Raw genomic sequence first — 12,500 nt, 5'->3', positions numbered from 1 at the left:
CTTCAACACAAGTGTTAAGCGCGCCCTCCAAACCTTCAACACAAGTGTTAAGCGCGCCCTCCAAACCTTCAACACAAGTGTTAAGCGCGCCCTCCAAACCTTCAACACAAGTGTTAAGCGCGCCCTCCAAACCTTCAACACAGGTGTGTTAAGCGCGCCCACCAAACCTTCAACACATGTGTTAAGCGCGCCCACCAAACCTTCGACACGTGTTCGTAAATCTTCCGAGCCTAGGAAGTGTTCGTCTTCATTAGTAAAACCTGCCAGAGTTTCTCTACACAAGATGGATTAACCTTAAGCGCGAACCAGACACGTACAGGGATACGAACACACACACACACACACACACACACACACACACACACACACACACACACACACACACACACACACACATACACACACACACACTCACACACACACACACACACACTCACACACACACACACACACACACACACACACACACACACACACTCACACACACACACACACACACACACACACACACACACACACTCACACACACACACACACACACACACACACTCACACACACACACACACACACACACACACACACACACACACACACACACACACACACACACACTCACACACACACACACACACACACACACACACACACACACACACACACACTCACACACACACACACACACACACACACACACACTCACACACACACACACACACACACACACACACACACACACACACACACACACACACACACACACACACACCATTTTGTAACCACCAAATGAAAGGAAACAAAAAAAAAATTTGAACCCCATATATGGACGGAACACGAAAGGAATTGCATTATAAAGGGGGTGGAAATGGTGTGGGAGTGCAGGTGTAGAAGTGCAGGTGTGGGAGTACAGGTGTGGGATTTCAGGTGTGAGAGTGACAGTACAGAGAGAGAAAGAGGATCAAATGCCCCTAGTCACACGAACAAAAAATACAGCAATATATATGAACTGTAAAAGGCTTTTGTATTTTATTCTGCCCCTCTTTTTTTTATCTGAAGTATATATATATCACCTCATCCCTCTGTCCTCCCCAGCTGAGCCACCAGCACCCACAATAGGGAAGTATATCACCCAAAATGGGAATCTACGTCTAACAAATTGGTCTCTGTCTACCCACAGGTGCAGCTGGGGATCTACTTCGTGGGGTAGATGTCCCCCAGTTCGCCTTCGCAGGGGGAGAAGCTACACTTAGCTGCACTTATGACCTGCGTTCGACGCGCCTGTACTCCCTTAAGTGGTACCACAATGGAACGGAGTTCTATCGCTATGTTCCCACTGAGCGGAACAGACCCATCAACATCAAGCCCAGCCACAAGTTCTCTGTCACCGTGAGTGTTCTGTAGTGTTCTGTAGTGTTCTTTGGTGTTCTCTGGTGTTCTGTGGTGCTCTGAAGTGTTCAGTAGTGTTCTCTGGTGTTCTGTAGTGTTCTCTGGTGTTCTGTAGTGTTCTCTGGTGTTCTGTAGTGTTCTCTGGTGTTCTGTGGTGTTCTCTGGTGTTCTGTAGTGTTCTCTGGTGTTCTGTGGTGCTCTGAAGTGTTCAGTAGTGTTCTCTGGTGTTCTGTAGTGTTCTCTGGTGTTCTGTAGTGTTCTCTGGTGTTCTGTAGTGTTCTCTGGTGTTCAGTAGTGTTCTCTGGTGTTCTGTAGTGTTCTCTGGTGTTCTGTAGTGTTCTCTGGTGTTCTGTGGTGTTCTCTGGTGTTCTGTAGTGTTCTCTGGTGTTCTGTGGTGCTCTGAAGTGTTCAGTAGTGTTCTCTGGTGTTCTGTAGTGTTCTCTGGTGTTCTGTAGTGTTCTCTGGTGTTCTGTAGTGTTCTCTGGTGTTCTGTGGTGTTCTCTGGTGTTCTGTAGTGTTCTCTGGTGTTCTGTAGTGTTCATTAGTGTTCTCTGGTGTTCTGTGGTGCTCTGAAGTGTTCTGTAGTGTTCTCTGGTGTTCTGTAGTGTTCTCTGGTGTTCTGTAGTGTTCTCTGGTGTTCTGTAGTGGTCTCTGGTGTTCTGTAGTGTTCTCTGGTGTTCTGTGGTGCTCTGAAGTGTTCAGTAGTGTTCTCTGGTGTTCTGTAGTGTTCTCTGGTGTTCTGTAGTGTTCTCTGGTGTTCTGTAGTGTTCTCTGGTGTTCTGTAGTGTTCTCTGGTGTTCTGTAGTGTTCATTAGTGTTCTCTGGTGTTCTGAAGTGATCAGTAGTGTTCTCTGGTGTTCTGTAGTGTTCTCTGATGTTTTGTAGTGTTCTATAGTGTTCTGTAGTGTTCTCTGGTGTTCTGTAGTGTTCTGTAGTGTTCTGTAGTGTTCTCTGGTGTTCTGTAGTGTTCTCTGGTGTTCTGTAGTGTTCTGTAGTGTTCTCTGGTGTTCTGTAGTGTTCTCTGGTGTTCTGTAGTGTTCTCTGGTCTTCTGTAGTGTTCTCTGGTGTTCTGTAGTGTTCTCTGGTGTTCAGTAGTGTCCTCTGGTGTTCAGTAGTGTCCTCTGGTGTTCTGTAGTGTTCCCTGGTTTTCTGTAGTGTTCTGTAGTGTTCTCTGGTGTTCTGTAGTGTTCTCTGGTGTTCTGTAGTGTTCTCTGGTGTTCTGTAGTGTTCTCTGGTGTTCAGTAGTGTCCTCTGGTGTTCTGTAGTGTTCTCTGGTGTTCTGTAGTGTTCTCTGGTGTTCTGTAGTGTTCTCTGGTGTTCTGTAGTGTTCTCTGGTGTTCAATAGTGTCCTCTGGTGTTCAGTAGTGTCCTCTGGTGTTCAGTACTGTCCTCTGGTGTTCAGTAGTGTTCTGTAGTGTTCTCTGGTGTTCTGTAGTCATCATACTATGGTACACAACACACACTCATCATACTATGGTACACAACACACACTCACCATACTATGGTACACAACACACACTCACCATACTATGCTACACAACACACACTCATCATACTATAGCACACAACACACACTCATCATACTATAGCACACAACACACTCACCATACTATGGTACACAACACACACTCACCATACTATGGTACACAACACACACTCACCATACTATAGTACACAACACACACTCACCATACTATGGTACACAACACACACTCACCATACTATGGTACACAACACACACTCACCATACTATGGTACACAACACACACTCATCATACTATGCTACACAACACACACTCACCATACTATGGTACACAACACACACTCATCATACTATGCTACACAACACACACTCACCATACTATGGTACACAACACACACACTCACCACATCAACAAAGGCCCTCAACATGACACGAGGCAAATCACCTCTTCAAAACATTCCATTTCCAAATGCTAAATACTTTGCAATTTACAACACGATATTGTAAATAACGTTAAAATATCCGACCAAAATGGAAAGTGAGGCAGGCCAGTGGAATGTGGCCGTCAGCTGGGACTGTCAATCTGTCCAATGGCCTTAACCACGTCCCGGAGGCAGCGATATTGTCCATCCGGCAGCGGACGTAATTCGCACGCCGGTCAGAAGGTTTATTCGTTATTATCCCGGTCAAATTATCGAGTTTGGTCCAATCCTGCCTGGAGTCCGTCACCCGCCTCCCTATTGGCCTTCTTCCCTGCCTTGCCGGCCCTACCCCTCGAAATGAGGTAATATTGACTGGGTTAGTGACTTGACTGATGTCAAGTCTTGACTGAGGGTCGTTTGGCCTTAGGTTCACTAGGACATGAGGTACGGACGTGGTCACGTCACGTGATATGATACGTTCTGACGTGGTCATGTAACGTGACACGTATTCTTAAATACAGATTATTATATATTATAATTGTGTGTATAGTTAGGTTAGGGTGAAGCATTTAAAGGTGCAATTCGAACAGGACGAGAGAGTAGCATTGTTCAGCAAGTGTTCGAACAGTTGTTTCGTTCATAAACAGGGTTCAGTGGTTGGGTTTAACGAGCGTTCGGAAATTGTTCATGAGGACTTGCTGTGTTAGGCTCTCAATACCTGTTTAAAATATTTAAAACCCTTATTAATTTTTATAAAATTATATATAATGGTTAAATCAAAATTCTTATGTAGTTTCACCTTTAAAATTTAGAACACCTGCTCCCTCCAGCGACACCTGTAATGAGCTCTTTACATGGCGTAGGGATAACATTTCTCAATCTAAATTATTAAACTAAATAGAATTCAGCAAGCTAATTTAAAGTTCAGAAACTTAATTGATCATCAGGATATTTTACAACCCGAAAATTATCATTACAAAAATCCTCCGTTGTTCAGAATTGTAGAACATTGTGTGTACCGAGCCGCGAGTGAACCGTTTCAACGGGTCAGAAGCGAACTCGGGCCCCAATGAAGCCGTTGAGCGAACCTTTTCAACGGGTCAGAAGCGAACTCGGGCCCCGAATGAAGCCGTTGAGCGAACCTTTTCAACGGGTCAGAAGCGAACTCGGGCCCCAATGAAGCCGTTGAGCGAACCTTTTCAACGGGTCAGAAGCGAACTCGGGCCCCGAATGAAGCCGTTGAGCGAACCTTTTCAACGGGTCAGAAGCGAACTCGGGCCCCAATGAAGCCGTTGAGCGAACCTTTTCAACGGGTCAGAAGCGAACTCGGGCCCCAATGAAGCCGTTGAGCGAACCTTTTCAACGGGTCAGAAGCGAACTCGGGCCCCGAATGAAGCTGTTCCATTTTTTAACAACCTTGTTTGTGATAAATTGCCTTCACGGGAACGACGTTCCTGAAATTGTTCTGGTCTAGAGACAAGTTGGACTCAATCTGCCAGAGTACAAGTCCTGTCCAGGCCTGGGAACAGGTTTTCTGGCCCTGTTGATATTAAAGATTCGCTACTTGGAACAAAAAGTTCCAAGTAGCACGGGCTATGGTGAGCCCGTTGTGGCGTCACCTCCTGTGTTCAGCGTCCTGCCTGCGGGACAGGGTTCGATCCCATGTCAGGACAAGAAGGGTAAACCGCCTCTTCCTCACGTATTTCTGTGTATTTTTCACCTAGATGTGATTGCAATGTTGAGCTTCAGCGCTTGGGTTCGGCTTCTCGATCGCGTCATACACATAGTGGGTTATATAAGAGCTGGATTATATAGATACTGGGTCATATAGATAGCTGGATATATAGACATGCTCCAACACTCACCACATATGCTCCAACACTCACCACATATGCTCCAACACTCACCACACATGCTCCAACACTCACCACACATGCTCCAACACTCACCACACATGCTCCAACACTCACCACATATGCTCCAACACTCACCACACATGCTCCAACACTCACCACACATGCTCCAACACTCACCACATATGCTCCAACTCACCACATATGCTCCAACACTCACCACATATGCTCCCACACCCACCACATATGCTCCAACACTACACATGCTCCAACACTACACATGCTCCAACACTCACCACATATGCTCCCACACTCACCACATATGTTCCAACGCTCACCACATATGCTCCAACACTCACCACATATGCTCCAACACTCACCACATATGCTCCAACACTCACCACATATGCTCCAACACTCACCACACATGCTCCAACACTCACCACATATGCTCCAACACTCACCACATATGCTCCAACACTCACCACACATGCTCCAACACTCACCACATATGCTCCCACACTCACCATATATGTTCCAACGCTCACCACATATGCTCCAACACTACACATGCTCCAACACTCACCACACATGCTCCAACACTCACCACATATGCTCCAACACTCACCACATATGCTCCAACACTCACCACACATGCTCCAACACTCACCACATATGCTCCAACACTCACCACACATGCTCCAACACTCACCACATATGCTCCAACACTACACATGCTCCAACACTCACCACATATGCTCCAACACTCACCACACATGCTCCAACACTCACCACATATGCTCCAACACTGCACATGCTCCAACACCCACCACATATGCTCCAACACTACACATGCTCCAACACTCACCACATATGCTCCAACACTACACATGCTCCAACACTCACCACATATGCTCCAACACCCACCACATATGCTCCAACACTACACATGCTCCAACACTCACCACATATGCTCCAACACCCACCACATATGCTCCAACACTACACATGCTCCAACACTCACCACATATGCTCCAACACTACACATGCTCCAACACTCACCACATATGCTCCAACACTCACTACATATGCTCCAACACCACACATGCTCCAACACTCACCACATATGCTCCAACACTACACATGCTCCAACACTCACCACATATGCTCCAACACCACACATGCTCCAACACTCACCACATATGCTCCAACACCACACATGCTCCAACACTCACCACATATGCTCCAACACTACACATGCTCCAACACTCACCACATATGCTCCAACACCACACATGCTCCAACACTCACCACATATGCTCCAACACTACACATGCTCCAACACTCACCACATATGCTCCAACACCACACATGCTCCAACACTCACCACATATGCTCCAACACTACACATGCTCCAACACTCACCACATATGCTCCAACACCACACATGCTCCAACACTCACCACATATGCTCCAACACTACACATGCTCCAACACCACACATGCTCCAACACTCACCACATATGCTCCAACACTACACATGCTCCAACACTCACCACATATGCTCCAACACTCACCACATGCTCCAACACTCACCATATGCTCCAACACTCACCACATATGCTCCAACACTACACATGCTCCAACACTCACCACATATGCTCCAACACCACACATGCTCCAACACTCACCACATAAATTTAAACAATGCGGTTATAAATATATTTTTTATTTTGCTTTGAGAATTGTTTAAGCAAATTATAGCGCCCCGGAAGGTATTATTAAATTCATCATTTGCAACCACGATGATTTACTTGTAATATTGCAGAGCACTATTATATTGCAGACATTATATACATTATATATATATATATATATATATATATATATATATATATATATATATATATTTTGTCGCTCACGCGCGCACGCGTGAGCGACAAAATGACCTTTTATGATCTATAATTATACAGTATAAGTTTTAAGTGCATGTAAAGTGGTTATGTATTAACTTCGTACACATTTAAATTAATATTTAAGTTCTGTTGGAGGCGAATTCCTTTCATATGTGGACTCTCGGTATTAGCGTATGTGGGAATATTTATTTATGTATTTATATATACAAGAGTTCATACATTCTTGTACAGCCACTAGCACGCTTAGTATTTCGGGCTCCGAGGGCTCTGAGGAGTATGCAGCTCCAGCCTGGAGTCCATACCTAGTTAAACACAAGACAAAGTTAGAGAAGATCCAGCGGTATGCCACCAGACTCGTCCCGGAACTGAGAGGTATGAGCTACGAGGAAAGGCTAAAGGAGCTGAACCTCACGTCCCTGGAAGACAGAAGATTAAGGGGAGACATGATAACCACCTACAAAATTCTCAGGGGAATTGACAGGGTGGACAAAGACAAACTCTTCAGCACGGGTGGAACACGAACAAGGGGACACAGGTGGATACTGAGTGCCCAAATGAACCACAGAGATATTAGAAAGACTTTGTTCAGTGTCAGAGTAGTTAACAGATAAAATGCATTAGGCAGTGATGTGGTGGAGGCTGACTCCATACACAGTTTCAAATGTAGATATGATAGAGCCCAGTAGGCTCAGGAATCTGTACACCAGCTGATTGACAGTTGAGAACTGAAGAACCGAAGCACAACTAGATTAATACACTCATAGCAAAAGGCTCTCAACCTTCAACAGTCTCATACTGGAAGTGCCATTCTCAAGAACATCTTTCCATCAACGACCAATCACTCCGAGGCTGATTGGCAACAACGACCAATCACTCCGAGGCTGATTGGCAACTAGAACATATTCTCTCAACAGGTTGATACACGGGAGATCAGGTCACCTGATCACATGAAGGCTCTGGCACACAGCTGGCTACAGGCTCTTCCTCTTCCTTATATGACTCTTACTTACCATTAATGTTAGTCTATTCTTAACTGATACAAAAAATAATCTCATAAAATAAATCAGTCAGTAGGGACAGGCTTTAGACGAGCTGATGTAGGATAACAGCTCATGCTTGCAGTTACACTAGGAAATCCAATGGCACTCCCCATGAACTCTAGCCTTTGTTTATATATATATATATATATATATATATATATATATATATATATATATATATATATATATATATATATATATATATATATATATATATATTATATATATATATTAGTATATTTTATATATATATAGTATATATATTAGTATATATATGAGTATATATATAGTATATATATAGTATATATATATATTTAGTATTTAAATATACTAATATATATATATTAGTATATTTTGGTAGCAGTCTTTCCTGTAGACATATATTATTAAATATGACCGAAAAAGTAAGATTAATAATTCTAACACGAATTTTCTCGATCTTTCATACGTTTCTTTTCACTGTTGGTGGTAATTCAAAAATCAATTCTCCAAAATTCATTTTTATTTCTAGTCTGACGCGACACTTGAGCGCGTTTCGTAAAACTTATTACATTTTCAAAGACTTTAGCTAACACATACACAACTGAATAGAACTTACACATCTTCGATTTGTTTATATCTACATTTGAGTGAGGTGGATGGGGTGAGGTGGTATTAATAGGGTATTAAATTTCTAAACACAAGACAGAACACGAAAGAATGGGTTTTGAATGGAAGTGATTTGTAGAAAGCCTATTGGTCCATATTTCTTGATGCTTCTATATTGGAGCGGAGTCTTGAGGTGGGTAGAATATAGTTGTGCATTAATTGGCTGTTGATTGCTGGTGTTGACTTCTTGATGTGTAGTGCCTCGCAAACGTCAAGCCGCCTGCTATCGCTGTATCTATCGATGATTTCTGTGTTGTTTACTAGGATTTCTCTGGCGATGGTTTGGTTGTGGGAAGAGATTATATGTTCCTTAATGGAGCCCTGTTGCTTATGCATCGTTAAACGCCTAGAAAGAGATGTTGTTGTCTTGCCTATATACTGGGTTTTTTGGAGCTTACAGTCCCCAAGAGGGCATTTGAAGGCATAGACGACGTTAGTCTCTTTTAAAGCGTTCTGTTTTGTGTCTGGAGAGTTTCTCATGTGTAGGCTGGCCGTTTTTCTGGTTTTATAGTAAATCGTCAGTTGTATCCTCTGATTTTTGTCTGTAGGGATAACGTTTCTATTAACAATATCTTTCAGGACCCTTTCCTCCGTTTTATGAGCTGTGGAAAAGAAGTTCCTGTAAAATAGTCTAATAGGGGGTATAGGTGTTGTGTTAGTTGTGTTACTTTTGCGGTCATATTTAATAATATATGTCTACAGGAAAGACTGCTACCAAAATATACTAATATATATATATATATATATATATATATATATATATATATATATATATATATATATATATATATATATATATATATATATATGTCGTACCTAGTAGCCAGAACTCACTTCTCAGCCTACTATTCAAGGCCCGATTTGCCTAATAAGCCAAGTTTTCATGAATTAATGTTTTTTCGTCTACCTAACCTACCTAACCTAACCTAACCTAGCTTTTTTTGGCTACCTAACCTAACCTTACCTATAAATATAGGTTAGGTTAGGTTAGGTAGGGTTGGTTAGGTTCGGTCATATATCTACGTTAATTTTAACTCCAATAAAAAAAAATTGACCTCATACATAGAGAAAAGGGTTGCTTTATCATTTCATAAGAAAAAAATTATAGTAAATATATTAATTCAGGAAAACTTGGCTTATTAGGCAAATCGGGCCTTGAATAGTAGGCTGAGAAGTGAGTTCTGGCTACTAGGTACGACATATATATATATATATATATATATATATATATATATATATATATATATATATATATGCTTTATTATAAATTGAAATTTAAGGAGGAAATATTTAGACTGTAAATTAGCAAGAGTAAAAAGTATTCATAGTATAAACTTTGGGCTTGGTCGTAAATATTAGATGGCTATGTTGTGAAGTGGGTCAGCGGAACCCCTTGGGCAGTGTTCTCTCTCTCTCTCTCTCTCTCTCTCTCTCTCTCTCTCTCTCTCTCTCTCTCTCTCTCTCTCTCTCTCTCTCTCTCTCTCTCTCTCTCTCTCACTCTCTCTCTCTCTCACTCTCTCTCTCTCTCTCTCTCTCTCTCTCTCTCTCTCTCACTCTCTCTCTCTCTCTCTCTCTCTCTCTCTCTCTCTCTCTCTCTCTCTCTCTCTCTCTCTCTCTCTCTCTCTCACTCTCTCTCTCTCTCTCTCTCTCTCTCTCTCTCTCTCTCTCTCTCTCTCTCTCTCTCTCTCTCTCTGAGACAGACAGACAGACAGACAGACAGACAGACAGACAGACAGACAGACAGACAGACAGACAGACCGACAGACAGACAGACAGACAGACAGACAGACAGACAGAGACAGACAGACAGACAGACGGACAGACAGACAGACAGACAGACAGACAGACAGACAGACAGACAGACAGACAGACAGACAGACAAACTGACAGACAGACAGACAGACAGACAGACAGACAGACAGACAGACAGACAGACAGACAGACGGACAGACAGACAGACAGACAGACAGACAGACAGACAGACAGACAGACAGGCAGACAGACAGACAGACGGACAGACAGACAGACAGACAGACAGACAGACAGACAGACAGACAGACAGACAGACAGACAGACAGACGGACAGACGGACAGACAGACAGACAGACAGACGGACACCAAGAAGAATGAGCCATGTTCGTTCTCACCCCGTAGCGCAGTGGTCTGCGTCCTCGACTCGAAGACGAGCAAAGACGATTGGGCACTTTCACCCTGAGGTTTCTGGGGGAAGGTCAGTAGTTGGCCTAAGGGGGAACCTGGACAAGCGCAGGCTTTCTGTCCCCGACAACGGGTCACACATATGATGACTGAAGTGGTAAGAAAACACGATAACATGATAACACGATACCATGATAACACGATAACATGATAACACGATACCATGATAACACGATAACATGAGAGCACGATAACAGGAGAACACGAGAACAAGATAACACGAGAACATTATAACACGAGGATAAAATAACACGAGATCATGATAGCACGAGAAAATGAGAACATGATAATAGGATAACATGATAACACGAGAACAAGATAGCATGATAACACGAGAACATGATAACACGAGAACAAGATAACACGATAACATGATAACACGAGAACATGATAACAAGATAACACAGCGCCCTCTCCCCCCATAACCATATCGCAACTGTGACGATCACTAAACATTTAAAGGATTACCAGTAATTACCTCACGATATCAATTCTCTCCAACTATTTATCCCGTTACAATTAGCCTGGATAATTGCCCATTTGCAACACTGGGCTGGATAATGACCCACTGTGTGAGTGTTGCCGCCACAATTATGGGATAACTCGTTTGAAATTGGATAATTATCCTGTTAACAGTTAAGGTGTTGGATGATTCAGTTGCTGGATATCTGAAGTTAAGGATAATTAAGTGGTTGGATAATCATCGGTTCTGGATCGGTGTTAGATAATTCAGGATTGAATACAGAAGGTTTTGTAGAATTGTAGTGTTACTTAAGGTGTTGGATAAGTGTAGCGATGGATAAGTGTAGTGTTGGATAAGTGCAGTGTTGGATAACTGTAGTGTTAGATAACTGTAGTGTTGGATAACTGGCATGTTACTTAATGAAAGTGTTGGATAACTCAACCGAGGACTACAAAAGTCGTATCCTTATCCGTTTCATTGTAGCTAGGATTACTGAGATATAATGACTCGGGGGGAATAGTAATCCCAGAACAAGCAAATACCTTTATCCATGGATAGATCTGGCGCCGTGGGCCAGACTGGCATTTCATTAGGTAGGGATTAGAGGATATTAGTGGGAGAATCTCCAGGGATAGGGCAAGTGTATTTGTGATTGTAACTTCAGTATATTTGTAAGTATATCTGAGTGTATTGTGTCAGTTAAAGACTGCTGCCAAATATGAAGAAGGTTAGGTTAGGTTAACAGTTGTCAGTCAGGTCAACCTATGATTGGCCTCCTGTCACCCAAACAAGGCTGTTAACTTCAGCCATAAGTAACTTATGGCTGTAAACTGCAGCCATAAGTAACTTATGGCTGTTAACTCCAGCCATAAGGAACAACGCTGTGAATTGTATTTTTTTCACTGGTTCTCTGGGGAAAGATCATATTTTCAGACATGTTGTTCACATTTTTCAGACATGTTGTTCACATTTTTCAAACATGTTGTTCACATTTTTCAGACATGTTGTTCACATTTTTCAGACATGTTGTTCACATTTTTCAGACATGTTGTTCACATTTTTCAGACATGTTGT

General features: G+C 42.7%; 1 protein-coding gene across 1 annotated transcript in view; it reads left to right on the top strand.

Moving 5' to 3' along the window:
- LOC138359661 (uncharacterized) overlaps positions 1 to 12,500 on the top strand; it is a 136,421-nt gene that overhangs the window by 53,611 nt on the left and 70,310 nt on the right. The window contains exon 2 of the mRNA XM_069319077.1: positions 1,176 to 1,384. Coding sequence (XP_069175178.1) covers positions 1,176 to 1,384 — 209 coding nt within the window. The remainder of the gene's footprint in view (positions 1 to 1,175; positions 1,385 to 12,500) is intronic.

The sequence above is a fragment of the Procambarus clarkii genome, chromosome 92 (genome assembly GCF_040958095.1).
Source record: "Procambarus clarkii isolate CNS0578487 chromosome 92, FALCON_Pclarkii_2.0, whole genome shotgun sequence".
Taxonomy (NCBI): Eukaryota; Metazoa; Arthropoda; class Malacostraca; order Decapoda; family Cambaridae; genus Procambarus; species Procambarus clarkii.
The sequence above is the reverse complement of the archived record's forward strand: the minus strand, read 5'-3'. Positions and strand labels throughout refer to the sequence as shown.